The 18,243-nt window shown below is 33.5% G+C and overlaps 1 protein-coding gene across 1 annotated transcript; it reads left to right on the top strand.

Annotated features, from left to right (window-relative positions):
• The first annotated feature begins 638 nt into the window (after window positions 1–638).
• Window positions 639–12,278, top strand: LOC122567250 (nuclear receptor subfamily 2 group E member 1-like). Its single transcript, XM_043725624.1, has 4 exons — window positions 639–723; window positions 9,276–9,512; window positions 10,699–10,922; window positions 11,607–12,278. The coding sequence occupies exons 1-4, from the start codon at window positions 639–641 to the stop codon at window positions 12,276–12,278; spliced, it is 1,218 nt and encodes a 405-aa protein (XP_043581559.1).
• The last annotated feature ends 5,965 nt before the right edge of the window (window positions 12,279–18,243 follow it).

The raw sequence follows: 18,243 nt of genomic DNA, 5'->3' as shown, positions 1-18,243 counted from the left end.
TGATTATCTGTAATTCCAGTGCAAAAGTGTTGCTAAATTAGTTGCGGAGGGGGGTCACTGCTTTGGTGATCGTGTGGCACGAGGTCCACGATTACGGGCAAAAGGGGTGCAAGTGGCTTCGTTTTCACCTCGCTGCCGGTTGAATAGCGGCGTGAGTGTGTGTCTTCACAAAGGGTGAGAAGGGTAGGAGACATCTGACGTCCTTATTCGTTCGCCACCTTTCCCCTCTGGCTCGGGTGACGTTGAACGCCCGTCGAAGCAGGGAGGAACCAGCTCCTTTCGAAAGAACCGCCCCTTTTTCGAGGGTAGGGAAGCTGCTGGCCAATGAAGCGTTCCGACGACGTTCTACCGTTTGTTTGAAAACGGTCACGAGACTTGCTTACTATCAAGAAGTCCTAGCTACGATGACTGTCAGTCACGTTGCATCACCGAGCCAACCCTCTCGCTTCGAGGGTACAGGATATAACGTCGAGTAGTCTCTCGGTTTTTGGATTGCGGAAATTCTACGTGACACGTGACAGTTCTCAGTTAAAAACAAACCACTCGCACGCTGATCTCGCGCGATTGAAAGTGCATCAACTCAAAGTTGGTTCTTCGTTCTTATTGGGATTGTTCTTGTTTGTTGACCGCAGTGTATTATGGAAGAGGCGATCCAAATGCAGACTCAGGAAACACAAATCGGACATATGCCGGTTGTACAGCCGAAGATGTCTGCATCGTCCAGTAAGTTTCAAGGTTTATTTCATATTTTTGTTGACGTTTATGGAGAAGTGAAGAGTAGTGTTGAAATCAGTTGTATGTGTAGATAATATGTCGTAGAATAATATGCAGTGAGGTTATTCTCTAAAATTGTTGGTGTCGATTATTTGATTGTTTATATTCGTTGGTGGTATTTTGAAAAAAATGTATATATATATTCTAGAAAGCGGAAAATTCCAGAAGATTTTGTTCTTCACCCACTGTGCAAATGCTAGTTTATTTTTCCTAATCATTCCTGGAGCAATTTATTTTCAACTTAGAAGTAATTATTTACATTTTGAAATTTGATGAAAAGTTATCTTTTCATTAATATGTCGTTTCATAAAAGCTAATCGATTTGAAATTATAATTCTGTAGAAATTTATTCGTAAATAGGTAATTATAAATATCCCGCTACTACGTACAATCACTATATTGACAAGTTCAAGATTTTACGAATACATTTAAATAAAAACTGAAATCTCTGTGTTTACTGTTTACATTTCTGTTTGACTTATAAGTCAATAAGAGACTACGTATCAAAATAGTTTTCTGGTGTTCTATAAATTATGAAAGAAAAACGCCTTTATATATTATATATTATGCATTATGTAGTATATTACATATATTACATATTTTATAATATATATATGTTAGATCATTGAGTTTGTTTTAATGATATACACAACACTGAATAGGATAAATCATATAAAATGACACATATAACAACGATTTCTTAGATTTTATCGACTTCAACAAAAAAATGCTTTTTAGTTATTCTTAATACTAACAAACTATTAGTTAAAGCACTCTTTTTCAGATTATTGTAAGTATCTATAAAATTGTTACGATTATTATCATGAAATATGATCCATGTAACTGACAATATATAAATTTGTATTAAATAGCTTTACAATGGACGATATTCACGCACTTTCGCTTGCAATCTATGATTTGCTTGGTCTTTTATTCTCTAAAATATTTAAACGTGAAACTCGAAAATTGTCAATCTAGCAAAATTACTTCATTTATGCAAGGAAACACCTAGAAAGAATTCTATAGTATCTTCTTGTATTTTGTTACATATTTCAAGATTTTAGGATTGCTTCGAATCCCTTGTCTTCGATGTTTGAAGAATATATGGTTTGCTGACACTTTTTATAATAACAGATGTGCTTACTATTCAGGCCATAATAAAACAGGATTAGTAAGGTTAGTTCTGAAATTATGTGTATTGTAAATACCATTAGGGTTTAGGTTGAAGTACTTTACCTGGTATTGCTGTGCTATTATATTACTATATAACGCTATATAATTACTTCTTTTATACATCCTGATACCTGAACACAGCTGTCAACTTTGTCAACTTTATTACCATCGTCAATGCTACTAGAAATTAACCTTTAAATACATAATATATTTCAACTTTCTCCTTTTTCTCGCTGAACAAAGTATATTTACGTTCTTACAATTTCAAAGGTTTTGAATAAAATTTTAAATTTTAAAATATTATTTAAGGCAATTACTTCGAGATAATAATAGTATAAATATTTATGAAATTTCATAAAAAAGTAAGTAATATTAAATTAATGGATCTAAATTGTTGTTTAAATTGTTGTTTAAATAACGTTACATCAGTGTGTTAATGTAGATTTTAATTTAGGAAATTCAATTTATCTAAAGAAGATATATGTAAAAATAAGATATAAATTTTTATTTCATATATCCGACCTTATGAGACTGGCTATATTGTTATTTATTTTACGACTATCCATGAAGTGTTTTAAAACAATTATAGAGAATTTTGATAGAACGTTTGAAAAGTGATCGTGTATTATCACTATTTCGCATTTTAATTGTTTTACATCGTATTACAATTATCATGATCATATTTAATATTTCTGTTAAAAAACTTATTTTATTCCAACAGTAAAAAAAATTAAAAATTATTCTATCTCTCGAAATTAAGATACAAATTCACGTGCAAATAAATATGATCAATTAAAGCATTTTTTCTCCTTTTTTTTTTGATTAGAACTAATTCTTTCTTTCGGTATTTCAAGGAATCTACGTCCTCCTAATTATTATAGCTTCCGTTTAATTCTTTTTTATTTCGTAATCGAAATTATGTGTGTTTCAAATATAACAATACCATTCTCTTTCTGTCATTTACGAAGCATTAATCACATCGGAGGGTGCAGGGATAATTATCCTGTATCAAAAAAGGGTGCTTGCCATCACGCGGCTAATCTCGTGTGAAACAAATAACATATGCAGTATTTAAACGAGACGGATGATCGTGCATTTAAATGACTCGTCTCCGGTGGCATTCAGCCATGAGAAAATAATGGCAGATGGTCAACATATAATGCGGTAACCACGAATCTCCGTAACGAGGTAACAGGTTGTCGTGGGTGGTTGAATTCGAGCGTCATTTGTCGAAAAATCAATGCATATAACTCGCTGGTTGACTTGAAAATGATCTTAAGACCCACTTGGATAGTTTACTTGCATAATTGAATTGTTGAGTGTATTTTATAGAATACGAATACGGTTATAATTGATTCGACGGAATTTTAATCTTACATTTTATTGAAATATTTTTTTTAATTATATTTATTGTACTTCAAAGCATAGAATTTTATAAAAAGACGTGATGAACGTGACTTAATGCTGATCTAAATATTTACTGAAATATTTTTACAAATTATCAAGCGATATATTCAAGCGATGTATTAAACATTGCGAGATTTAACACATTGAGAGAGTATTTTTCGAGAGAATATATCTCGAAACTGCTTTAATGAAACTTTTCATCCAAGTTTCCTTCATTTTAATAATCGAAATAATTAATATTAACATAACAATCCAACATGTTATTTTTTATTAATATTTCAATTATATAATTGTTGAACATAACGCAATAATAGAATTCGTTCGATGCGATGGAGGGAATAGTTAGGCAGAAGAGCAGATACATGAAAATCGCGCGGAATCGGACATCGCAGCCCCTATAACCGTAACGTGGCGAACAGATGACGAATGATCGCGCGTGCGTTATATGCGCGTATAGGTGTATATCGGTGGTAGGCGTTTGTTTCCTGACACATGCCGCGAAATTTCCATACCCCACTAACGATGCGCATAACACCTGATGGACAGTGACATAACGGTATGAACGATGATGATGTCACCCAAACTGTTAGGTCTTATCTGAATATCGTTGAGAATAAAAATGTTATTTTAGTTAATACGATTGGATAGGTTTCTGGTGTAAAAAATTTAAATCATAGTAGAATAAATCAGGAGAAGATTTTGGTTGCCTAGGTACTCAGTATATTTTATGTGAAATTATTTATTCATAAAGAAAAAAATAATTTGAGATCTTCATAATTATATATTTTAAACGAAGTATTATTACTATGATATCATTAATGGATGTCTCCTACCTTAGTAGTTAGAATTTAAATCATTGTAATATCTGAATCGTAAAAATTAATAACCAGTTTATGAAACATGATATTAAATATGCTTTGCATGTTAGATACCTATGGGTCTACATTGGATTTCAATTTCCTTTCGTAATATTTCACACGAGAAAGATAAATTAAATTCGCGCCATTCAAAATGATTTACGTAGCTTATAATTGAATTTCACGAATGATTTTACTTTCATAATACTGTGGCTAAAAGCCGTTTTATCTCAAAGAAAGATTATATCCTAACTTGCCCCGTTGAATATTGAAAAACTCTACAAATAAAATTCTATTTCTTTGCAAAGTAAAATTGTCAAATACAGTTGTGGACAAAATTTTAAATTCAAGTATTCAAATATTTTATATAAATTCATATAGTCCGAATAATTAATTTTTATTAAACGAAAAAAGAAACATATAAACTTGAACAGCAATTACGTGCAACAAAAGTTATCTAGCTATTGCGAAGAAGTCCTGACAGAACTTAAAATTATACTCAACTTTTCGTTCGACGTTCGACGAAATGCACGATAATTTACCCCTTTTCACCCTTTTACCCCGAATCGCGACGAACTTTTCCCTCAATTTAGTTGTCACGAACATCTAACATCGAAGTTACCCGACCAATGGACTTGAATGATGATAAAATCCACATAAAATGTCGGTTCAGCAAGAGTGAATCATATCCAATGTGCGAATCAATTCCTAAATTAATCATCTGATAATAATCGTTGTCTTACGGGTGTAATATTAAATTATTTACAGATTTTTATATCTTGAACGCATTATATCACGCTCAAAATTATATAGGGAAGTTATCGTCATTCAATTTCCTGGCAATTTATTTATTTTACAGAGTTAAAATATTTTATCAATCTCTTCTTAAACTACTTAATTAATGCACCAGATTAGGCTGAAAATTTAAGTATATAGGTTTTGAAAACTTATGTTCAATAATTTCCGATTACTTACTTCCAATTAAACATTGAACATGATGTTTCTTATCTTTTTTTTTTTAGTTAACTTTAAGTTTCTTTTTTATTTCTTTTGTTTCATTTCTTTCTTTATTATTTTTCTATTTCTTTACGTATTAAAAACCAAGCAATGAAGTAATGTATAAAATTAATATATACACGGCGTTATTGGAAGAAACCTAAATAAAATGTTTTACATATTGTTCTAACAAACTTTATAAAGAAGTGTATAAAACTATAAGTTTTTCAACTTCTTCAATCTCCATAACATTATAAAGTCTATGATAAATTAACAAATAGTGACGAAATATTTAGTCAATGTCTCCATAACCATAATGTTAAAATATCAGAATTCAGATGTTGGATTTAAATAACGTTGCTCTTAATAATGTACTTAAATTTATAATATCCACAAAGAAACGGCTTATACGCAGGTTGATTTTCGTGACAATAATCGTCCTATAGTAACAACGTAACAAACCAAAATATTTTAAAGCGAATGACAACGACTAATCGAAATAAAAATGAAATTAAGAGACGAAGGGAGACATAGAGAAAATCATTGAATTTTGTAGTCCCCTTTCCATTCGCGATTTGCGTGTGGTTAATGGTAAGCAAGCATGCGCTTTTGCGCATTAAGCCGGTGTCCGTCTCCTTTCTGGACGAGGGGCGAGTTCGATCACTGTAAAAATTCCATGAATGATTGACAAGCCAGAGAAAAGGAAAGCGACGCAAGAAAGATGACCAGCACTCGATAAAACATAGACTTCGATTCCACAACGATGAAAAATTCAATCGCGAATGACTCGCGAGCCACGCCGGTCGAATGCAAATTTGATGCAACGCTCGAATATCGGCTCGTAAAACGTGCATCGCGTGATTCTACCACGAGCATGTGCGTTCCTTCGTGCACGCCTCTCTTCCTATACTCGTTCATTGTCCTTTGTGAGTTAGTTTCCAATTGCTATTGAGATAAACACTCGTATGCAAGAAACAACAGGCTTCTTTTTCTTTAGTCAGCTGATAAATCCGATGGTTTTACTTCGCTGGCTTTATTCTTGATCGTCCGTTTCTTACATTTTGCAAGGATCCCAGGATATGATTTGATTTATTTATTTTTTAACGATTTTTATTAAATCATGATAAATAGTTAGATGTATAAAGAAGTGAATGATTCTTTAGGGAGTTATTTTGTTGTTTGATCGCCTTACTAAAAAGATTTTGAAACTCGTGATAACTTTCTTTTTTGTAATCTAACTTGCGCTGAAATTATATATAATACTGCAATACTTACTATGTAGGAGAAAAGGGAAAGAAAAGTAAGTTAAGTTTGAATATAAATTATTCTGATTTAGGATGATTGCTTACAACTCTGTTCTTTTCAACTTAGTCCTTTATTGACAGTTTTATAGATCTTCCAAGACACTATGGTTGCTGAAACTACAGTGTCACAAATCCTTGGAAAAATATTTTTCAAACAATTGCTGCATACTAATATGAAATTGTGCAATTTCCAAAACCTCTAAATAAAATTATTAAATTATTTTTTAAGAGCGTTTCAAATTTTAAATAATATATACTTGTAGGTGCTCACATCATTTTGTTAAGTTTTTATCAAATAATACCAACGTATGTATCTTATCGTGTCAAGAGGCTTCTTGGAAAGGCATTCGCTGAAGTTTTAGTAAAACTCTTTCTGTACGTGAAAAATATACGTGTTTGCGATTCAACTTTCCCTTTATCGTGGGAGAAAAGGGTCTTTAGTGCCGTGCAAGGGTGCACCCCTGTCATTGCAACCTGCTTGTTGCAGTAGTTAGTACGCGCGCATCATATTTCGTATAATGCGTACGTTTTCATCGATATTTTACGCGAAGATATGCTCGATCCTCTGATGTATGTCTTTCTTTTTATGTTTCAAATTTTAAGTTTCGGGCAAAATTAACAGATTTAGGCTGAGATCGGATTAACTGACGTAATTTTGTTGGATGAAATCAACAGGTAGTTCCTCGTTCCTAGTTGAATTGATAGTATTCATTTACGTAGTTCATTTTGAAGCTTTTTAAAATTTAATTATACTGAAAATATAGAATTATATCTTCTTAATGGACTTAAATTGCAAATATCGTTGTGACTTAAAATCAAAATTAGGAAATTTGAGAATAAAAAATTATTACGTTCAAGTAATTTGAGATGTTAAATTAGGTAAATTTCAATGTTGTTAAAAAAACATTAAACTCTCTGTATTACAACTAAAGTAGGTATAATACAAGATAGCTTATTCTTTTATAATTTTAAAACGAAACTAGTGAGTAAACTAAACACTATAAAAATGGGACGTAAACAACAATTTATTTTACCTCTAAATATCTATAATCAATAATTTACTTTGGATATTTCTTGAATATTTTGAAATATTATGTACTTATATTCTATACATTCTTGCCCATTTAAATTATTTATTTATAAACGCATAAATATCCGCAATATATTTTTCAGTTTCGTGTTAACGTCTTCGTCATCTGTTGTGCATTCTTTTTTATATTATCTAACATAAATGGTTCAGCTAATAACATCATTAAGTTGTTAAATCATAGGAACATACAATATCCTTTCTGCCACTAATTCCAAACACGAAAAGGTGTTTCACTACAATACTAAATACTATTACACATTGTCCTCGACCCAATGACCTCCCAAATAGCCACCCTCAATAATACCTAAAGAAAAAACCGACGCTAAAAAATCATTTTCAAACCTAACCGAAATTTCCTTTTCTTATCTCTCAAGCAAACACCCCCAGATTATCCTTTTCCCAACAACGAATTGGATTGTCGATAAACTTTTCTCGTAGGTTTCTCTCTTAATGCGTGAAAGTGAAAGGGGGGGGGGGGAACAGAGCATTGGCGGAATGCTACGAAAATGTTTAACCTTCTCCTATAATAAGATCCACGTTAAGTAAGATAAAGGAGCTGAGGAAAGGCCGATCAAGGGAGATCAGGTGATACGAGCGAAGTGTCGTGTTTCTGGCTGCTCACTTAAGAGCTGGTGAATGCAGCAGCCACATCCGGTCCATTCAGCCCCATTCACGAGTCTCGTCGAGCTCAATAGCGTAGGCGGAGCCCGCGACAACGAGTTGGTACCCCCATTATAAACGTACCACACCCTTGCTGTTTTATATAGAGGGCCAGCACGAACAGGTATAGAGGCGCGTACGTCCAGGAGGTCGTTCTAACTTGGCGACAAATCGATCCATTCATCGGCAACGTCATTCACGGGATCCGTGTTTTCGATAGTAAATGGGTTCCCGATTCAAAATACTGGTATTCTTCCAACTTAAACGCGCCTTTTTCCTTTCTTCTTTACCATCAGGAACGGGGTAAGAATAGACCTTTCAGGCAAAGATCGATTCAGAACCAGAGACTTCTATCGTGTCGCTCGTTGTCGAACTTAGGAAAATTGGTGAGGCTGGTAGAGTAGTAGTAGGTAGAGTAGTTGGTAGAGTATTTCGATAACTGAATATGCATGTGTTCGTGCTTTGGAACTTGACCGGGTATTTGTGGTTATATGTATAGGAGCTTGTGATATTTTTGAGAAAATTGATTCAACGAAGTTTGCATTGAAAATAATGTTTTGAGAACACTGCATGTGAGTTGCACGCGCTATTTTCGCAGTCCTGCCAATTTCATGTCATTTACATGTTTCATATTATAAACTATTATAAAGTAATTATTCTACATGCACATCTTGTCCCTGTCAATGAAAATTGTTTACTTCATTTAGACTAAAAATGCCTTCAATCCTGGGGCTTCTAAAGTGAAAAAGTGAATAATTCTGTAATGATTATTACTCATATTGCAAAAGTAGAATTCTTTTATTTTCTTTCTTTCAACTAGTTTAATTATTTGCAATTTTTGGTTCAGATATTTAAAGTATATATGAACCTAAACTATTACATTATTAATAGCTATTCTTTTTTATTATACTTTCGGCGCCTAATAAATTTATACGTTTATCGTTTGGTTAAATTAATTTAGTCAACTAAATTCATTCACAAAACTGATAAAAAAATGTTTTTATATTATTGCAGGTCGTATTCTATATGATATTCCCTGTAAGGTATGTCGGGATCATTCTTCAGGAAAGCATTATGGGATTTTTGCTTGCGATGGGTGTGCGGGTTTCTTCAAGAGATCGATACGAAGAAATCGTCAGTATGTCTGCAAAGCAAAGTCTAAAGGGGGTTGCATGGTGGATAAAACGCATCGAAATCAATGTAGAGCATGCCGCTTAGCCAAGTGTATTCAAGTCGGCATGAACAAAGACGGTAAGTAAAACGAACATAATTTCTCAATATTTTGTCGTTTGTGTCTGGTTGTAGAATATAGCAACGATAACATAATACAGGGTGCGTTACGGCATTTTCAATGAATGTTAGGAAGCAGGTAGTGGGGATAGAGGCTTAAGTAGGAGAGCATTTACGCTTCAAGCTATGTGATTTCATTTGTTATCATGTCGCTGTGAATATCAGAACATCGAGTGTTCATAGACGATAGTTTCGCAAAAAGTGTCGAGTCGGTTAACGGAACTCAACAACTCTTTCGTCGCCATTTCAGTATTGGGTGTCATGAGGAAGAATATCATGCGTCATTCCAAGTCGCGATATAATGTATATGAAATATATATAATATAATATAATATTTGGCATCATTGGCCCATACTTTCTTGAGGACAGTGGAATCACCATGACTGTAAATTCAACTCGGTGTATCAATATGATCAACAATTTCTTGAAACCATAATTACGGAACCTTTCAGTGTGCGACATTTTCTGTGAGGTTACCTCAAGTACAAAGGAAAGCCACAAATATATATTAAACATTTATGGTGTAAAACTTTCTGTGAATGAAGACAGCGCTAAATCATTCAAGATAACTTTATACAGTTTTGTACGCAATTAAAATTCTTTAGAAGATTATATTTATGACGTTCTGTATTAGAGGTTGCTACCTCGGATATTGAGGGTTTCGGGTGCAGAAAATACCGCACCTGGCTTTAAAATTTGTAAAGGTCGGATAACTGCTATAGTGTGTTCCAACGCCTCGGGTTCGCGTTAGCTTTCATTGTTTATGGTTGGAAAGTCTGTGAAGCCTCGATGTTTCAGCAATGTTCCCGTCAATTACAAGGCACAGAAGAATGGATAGATGACATTTTTCGAAATTTATTCCTAATATACAAAAATATCAGCAGGAAACAGGAAGAAAGGGGGTTTTACTAGATAACGCACCACCCCATTCCGTTATAGAATTGAATACATTAAGAAATGAACTGTTTGTCATTATGTTTGATTGTTGCTATATATTAAACAATTTATTTACGGTTTATTGATTGTGCAAAATCTTAGTAAAACATAAGGAAAATTTATCTATAAGATCTTGAAGTGTAAAGCGATAAATAAACACACATAATATATGTTAAATGATGTATTAATGTAAATTTTTGTATTTTTCTAGCTGTGCAACACGAACGGGGGCCACGAAACTCAACTCTGCGGAGGCAGATGGCCTTGTATTTTAAAGAACCCGAAATGATGGCTAGCATGGTGCCCCCACCAACGACAGCCTTGGATCTCGCTTTACCCAAACCACCGACAGAATCTCGAGTCTCCGTAGCTACACCAACGCCTCATCATCTTCTTTCACATCCTGTTTACTGCAACAGCTTGGCCGTATCGAAGGTAATATGTTTATATAAGAAGAATTTTGCGAATAATATGTTGTTTAATTCACGAAACACGTTAATAAATTAGATAATCACTAGATCGCGGACACTCACATTTACAAATTCATATTCTTATGAAGCAACAGAGTGTAATGAAATATATTGTAATGTAATGTAATGTAATTTAATGGAACAGAATGGAATGGAATAGAATTTAAACAGAGATTAGTTTCGCTTAATTAACAAGTACTATACTTCCGATGTTTTATACATTTTTGCATGTTATACACATTCTGTGTATGTTTCCATTTTCGTAAATGCATAAACGTCGCATGTCTAATGATTTATATCTGTAAAATTGAGCTCGTCACATCGAAGTGGAAAAGAGGATTGAAAAATAACGTTTTAGGCTTCTATAAATTCGTATATTTGGAATATAAAATATAGAATGGAAGATGAGTAACATTAAATTTTATTCTGTCGTTTAAGATAATTTTATGGAGTATTTTTACACGTAGAAAGATTGAACAATAGAACGGTACAAACTCTAAAATCCTCTATACAGAATTTTACAATTCGTAATTTTCAAATCTTAGAATACTTTCCATTTCTGCAGAAGCTAACCAGCTCACCATCTTATTCTAAACACATCTACTAAATGTACAACCACTGAACACGAGATTTTTATTCAAATTTATAGATACCAGTCAATATGGCGGGTTTGCCATCTCTACCGTTGATCCCGGCGGTAACGGCGGAGTCGATCTGCGAACAGGCAGCCAGATTACTTTTCCTGAACGTTCATTGGGCCAAAGAACTAGCAGCAGGAACAACCCTGGTCCTGGAAGATCAATTGACTCTGTTAGAATTCTCGTGGAGAGAACTATTTCTCCTCGCTGCAGCTCAAATCCTCCCAACGTTAGATCCAACTACTCTTCTCCCACCCGCTCCTCATGGGCTCAGTCTGGCAGTTGAAGTGAATCGATTTAGGGAGACACTGACTGGTTTTCACGCGATGAATCTCGATCAGCATGAGTTCGCGTGCATCAGAGCGATCGTACTGTTCAAAGCTGGACTGGACAGCGAACCTACGCCAAGCAGTAGAAGTAGCAGTGGATCAGCCTCTCCTAGTGTTGGAAGTAGACTTAGGGACGCGGCAGCAGTCGCCAGACTGAGAGATGGAGCGCAACTTGCACTTGGTCAAAGATTAAGTGGTGCATCGTTAGGTGCTCTGAGGTTTGGAAAATTACTCTTGTTGCTGCCTTCGCTCCGTTCCGTTTCTACGCATGCCATCGAGGAGTTGTTCTTCAGGAGGACTATTGGCATCATCCCTATTGAGAGGATCATCTGCGATATGTACAAAGCTGCTTGAGTGGTATGAATTCGTTTAGAGTTTCAATGATTTTGAGGTACTCGCCTCCTACATATTGGATACTTAGTCGGCTGAAAGAAATGAAAGAGACACAGAAACCAGTTAAGTGCTTCTAGTTCTAAGAACAAGATTAGAAGAGCATGATTGAGGACAATTGTGAAATTTTTCATAATTAAATGAATCTAGAATCTTATCTTTTCTTCTTATCGTCGCATCTTTTCTTCTTAAAGAATCCTCTCAATTCTTCTTTCAACTTCAACAAGATTTTAGCTCACTCAGTGTATAATTCGATATTTTATACTAAAATTTAAAAAAACAAAAAGAAAAAGAAGGAGCAAAATAGAAAAAATATATCAACAAGACTCGGAGTAAAATAGTCAAAATTTTATAGCACTTTCTTGAAAATCTAATGTATAAAGTTTATGGAAGGCCAGGCCAACGAACCTCAATAAAATACTTAACGAGGAAATGTCTCTGTAGAAAATTGTACAAAGTTATGCCAATAACTGCAAAGATAGAGTTAAATGTGTCGAATAGTACCATGTAAAGGAATGGGATATATGAAGCTGTGATGAAAACATATCAAAAAAAGACAATTCATAACTGGAAATAATGAACTAGAGATACGTGATGATAATATATATCCATTATTTTTGTATTATATGTATTTGTGTATTTCACCTAACTTGACCACCTTAAATATCTGGCTTATTTTTTATGATATGAAAAAATATCAGAGAAATATTCAGTTCGATGTGTGATAGCTAAAAAATGTTCTCAAGACCATCTTTTACGAGATTTCAAGCTCATCGAAATATTTTTAAATGAGACGACATATTTTCATTACAGCAGTCTTATAGCTCATAAGAAACAAATTCAACGATGTGCACTATGTTGATTAATGGCTAATTAACTTATAAATGAAGGAATCTCAATTTCATTGGAACAATGTGTCGTGTAATTGTTCCTGATGCTTAAAAATATAAAGAAATTATTCATTTTCTGTCTTCAAATTATACTGAGTTGAATGATGCATATTTCGAACAGCTCCTGAAGTAAATCTTTTGCATTGAGACATACAAACCTTACCTTTATCTGTTTACCGTACAAACACGATTTTTTCGATAAAGATCCAATAAAGGTCAACATATTGCACATTTGCACCTTCGAACCGAATGTTCTCTTCTTTTGATATTTTTTCCTATCATAAGATATAAACGGGACATTTAAGATACTGAAGTTAGATGAAATATCCTATATTATATTCCAGATGTCATACGTGGTACTATAGTTTTATTATATATATATATATATATATTATATATATATATATATCATAACTACATATATATTTATATATATATATATGTGTGTATATAGTTACATATATATAGTTATGATAATTAGTAAATTCATACAAAATTTATTTTATTTTAGTTGCGTTCGTGGCAATATGAAACTTTTTAAAATGTAAAGTTTTGTTATTAAAATTTCGTCAGTAATCGAAGATTTTATATAAACTTTCAAGTGACTGGAAAAATTACATGTGTTAATAAAATCAAGCAAAATGAACGCACGCAAGTATAAAATAGATATATGTACTTATGTCTGTACGAATTAGTATTATACAGCAATGACAAATTTTACGAAAATAATAGGCGCCTATAGCGCTATTGTATATTTGAATGATACATAGGGAATATATAAATATGTTAATAAAATGTTGCAGATTATTTAGTTGTATAAATATACATTCCTTTAACCCGTTCTTTCTTGTTAAATGTAGAAAATCGAATTTTTCTTTTCTTCGTCCCTTGCGTTAATTTTTAATTTATGAATCGCATTTAATAATTCTTAGTCTTATGAACTGACATGTAAGAAACAATTGAAATTATACGAAAACACACCTGTCTTGGATTGTAATTCGTGTTATAATATATTGTTTAAATAATGTAATAATATTACGAATGATTTAGAAAATAATTCTCTGTCACTAAGATTTCTTGCCTTTAAAAAAAAAGTACACACACTCCCTACTTTTCATAGAAAATAAATATTAATTACATTACATGTGATGATATCTATAATGTTATGTTTGATGACTTACCCCAGGCCCTCTCGCGCTACGTCGTGAAAGTGATAATACTGCTTTTTATTATTTCCTTCTAAACCGCAAACCAATTTAAGATATAGAATGTTAAGAAATGAATAGGAATTTGTTTTGATAAATCACTAATAAGAACTAATGAAGAAAAATAAGCACAAACGGAAGGTTAATGCTTTTTTACGGAGAGGTTTCGAAACGTCCTGGTTCCGCCGACAAGAAAAAAACTTTCCCCGACAACAGAAACATCTAAATTTTACCTGCGTTTTCCGTGGCACAATGAAACGCATTTCACAAGAATTTTACGGTGATTTGAGTAGTAATCGCTGCACAAAAGTTTCCCGCATCGTAGTTCCTCAAGGCTGTCAGTATATTTAGAGGTATTTCCTACTATGGTAGACCGACGTGTAATCACTAAGGCGGGTAAATAATCGTCTTGGTTGACCGATGAAAAGGCATCCGAAACATTCAAAGAAAGGTGGCTGACAAAGTCTGCATCGTGCTTTTTGTACGCAAATGTCACGCACTCTTCAGAAATATAACGCTCTGTTATTTTTAACGATGATCTGAGATCAATGATCCTTTCGTAGCTGATTATTCCAAGTTACAATCAAATATACGTGGAATCGTCATGTATAAATATTGAGGTTTTGCGCGGTGTGATTGAATTTCTTTCGGAAATATTTGAATTCTTCCAAACAATTACGAAAGCTGTTTACCTTATCAAAAAGTGAGAAGTTATAACATTTATTGTTATTGAAAATTTCAATTATTTCTTAATTTAAATATCCACGTAGAGATTTCTTGTTAACATCAGATACAGAATATTAAAACCAAAAACGCAATTTTTTTATTCTTAATTTTCGTCTTATTTCGACTTCACGAATCACCCCTTAAATTTCCTTATGTAATATTATGTATATATAAACACCCTGTATATTAGCTTCTCTGTTGAAATTACAGATTGAGTTTCATAAGTTTTGTGGAAGATTGGTGTATTTGAAAAATTTTAGCAATTGTAATGTTTGATTATAATTATTATTAATGTATAATTCATAATAGGATAAACGAAATTTCCTTTGATAATAGCTTTTAATTATTAGATATAAAGTAGGAAATGGAAATTATCTTTTTCTGTTATATGTTAAGTTGTTTTATTTTCGTTAAAAACAAGGTCCAAGGATACAAAACAGTTAAGAAAAAAACATACTTCAGAATTATAAAAATGTTCTCACGAATTCTTTCTTCGCGGAGATGAATGAGAAAGCGATGCGGGACGGAAAATGTATCGGCGCTAGCTCCTACCGTGTTCGAGTGACTCTTCTGATTCGCATGACTGAACTCTGAAATGTTAGCACTTAACAATCATTGTATTCCTTTGCTCATAAATCTGTTTACATCGATACTCAGCACCTCGATAGCTACCAACCCAGCTCCTTAGATAATCGAAGGATCCAGTGATGTAACGAACTTCGAATCATTTTTCGAAAGCGGAGTTATGTAGTCGGAATAATGATTCGAAAGTTACACCGTTGCACAATTATCGAATAATCTACTGCTGTATAAGAATACGCTATATATAGGTTTTGATTACAAATTAAGTGCATAGTGTAAACGGAACACAAATATTATAAATGTAGATCTTACAGATAGAGATGGTTTAAATATGTACATAAAAATTTATTCAAAGTTTTTATCCAGACATACTTGTAATTTAAATATTCTAATATACAATTGAAATATCTCAGATTAGAGCTTACTTTGAAATTTGGTAACAAAAGGCACAGTTTTTTCTTTGTTGCGTATATTTTACAACTTTTTAGAATTAACCAAATATAAATAATAGAATAAATGAATTCTACACACTTTGGTATAGTATTTCTTTAAAAATATTTTATTATAAAAGCTATTATTTTTATAATTTTTACTGTTGATAATTTTTACATTTTTTACTGTTGAGTAAGTAGTTGGCAAAGTAGGCAACCTTTTACATGGTCATAAAGCGTGGATTAAAAGATAACCACCGAGGTCCCAAAGGCTCAAGGATTTCGAATCCAAACATTATGCTCTGACAAATTACTCAGGTAAACAGTCCGCCCAAAGGTATCGGTGGCCGTTACCTACAAGGTAGCTATAGCTACAGGACTTTAACAATTCGTAGAATTTTCTTGAACGAGAACAAGTAAATGGTGTGTTAGCCACAAATCGAGTTTCTTTGAACAAGATGCGGAAACAAAACAACTGATATGATTCACGGAAAGCAGACTAAATATCGAAGCGGTTGCTCTTTTGAAATGTAGAAAAGAGATCGAAGTTGTTTCAATACAATTTGGTTCTGAAAATAGGACGGATTAGAATAATTTATTGGTAATTTGTCGAAAATTCCGTTAAACGTTCAATTTTAAGCAATTGAATAGAAATAAATTAAGACATTTTGCAGATCATATTGAGGACAAATCAGGAAGAAGAAATGAAAATCGCAGCAACAAGAAATCGAAACAATAAGAACGAAATCGCATCGTGCCGCTCGCAATTAACATCTCGATCTAATGAAACTCTCGAAACACCGTATGTTACAATTTTCTACATTCAGCATCCGCGGTAGGGCCACCCCTGTGCGCCACTCTTCAGAAGAGTGGTGCTTCTCTGTTCGAGGAGGCAGCGCTTTTCAGCATGTAATACTGTAACGTTTCCAACCGAGCGAATAATAATCCCCGATCTCGATGGTGAGATCGTCGAAAGAACGAATGGAAATCACAACGGAGCCAGTAGCAGCGGCAATAACAACGAAAACAACGGTAACAATGACGACGACCAGAACAGAACGATCGGGACGTCGTCGTCGGCAACACACCAGAATTCCTTCGCTTAAAATAAAAGAGACCTCCCCAGCGGTTATTGTATCAATCGTATCGATACAATTGCGTAATTGCGCGTGTATATGCTCGGTACATTCGATCACGAAGTCGACAAGTGGTTCCCACCGGTGGAGCACGTCAGCACCTTGCCGCAAGACGTCCAATGGGGTGAGTAACACGCGGGTCATTTCGGAAAACAATAGCGGGAACAATGTTAGTAGGATTTATACTCCTCCTTTTCTAATTCAATGTATTATTTCGATCGACTGTTTCTTGTCTTTTTGCCTTCATTGCGTTCCTTTTTTTGTTACGCGGCAATTTTTCGATCTGGATAGAGGTTCTTGTCGCCGTTTGCTCCTAATTTGTCAAGCACTTAATATTTGCGCTTAACACTTTCGTTTCATTTTGTTTTATTATATGGAGAGACTAAATTAAAAAATTTAGAATTCGACAAAATGATAATAGATAAATTTATTTTTTTATTTTATATTAGTCTTTCTACTTGCTAGTTGTTTATTTTAGTTAGAATATCAACAGATGAAAATTTAATTAATTTTGTAACAACATAAAATTCTACATATTTTTATTAGCATACTTAAAATAGTAAATACTATCTTTATCTCTTTTCATTTCATTTTATATTATTGTTAGGTCTTTATTTAAAATTTGACAAGCTACATTGCCGAATCACTAAAATTATAATTACAGCACGAGAAGAGAATCTGAGTCAAATCTCAATGAAAATTCAAAAGCCTACAATACCTCGTACAAGGTCTCTTTGCAATTTTACTTCACCTTTTTTCTCGTTCTCTCTCTTTCTCGTTGGCCATTCCTCCCCGTTACTGTCGCTCGGAACAAGGTAACCGGACGAAACAGTAACAAAAAGCTGTCGAGGCACAATGGGGGCGAGGATGTAATTGCGCTCTCCGTCGGTGGGTTAACAAAGGGCACTCGACTATATGTTACAATCTCGATTTCGTCGCCTGATCCTCGAGCGACTAGT

This window comes from Bombus pyrosoma, linkage group LG4, assembly GCF_014825855.1.
Source record: "Bombus pyrosoma isolate SC7728 linkage group LG4, ASM1482585v1, whole genome shotgun sequence".
Classification (NCBI taxonomy): domain Eukaryota; kingdom Metazoa; phylum Arthropoda; class Insecta; order Hymenoptera; family Apidae; genus Bombus; species Bombus pyrosoma.
Note: the sequence above shows the minus strand (reverse complement) of the source record. Positions and strands in the feature narration are given on the sequence as shown.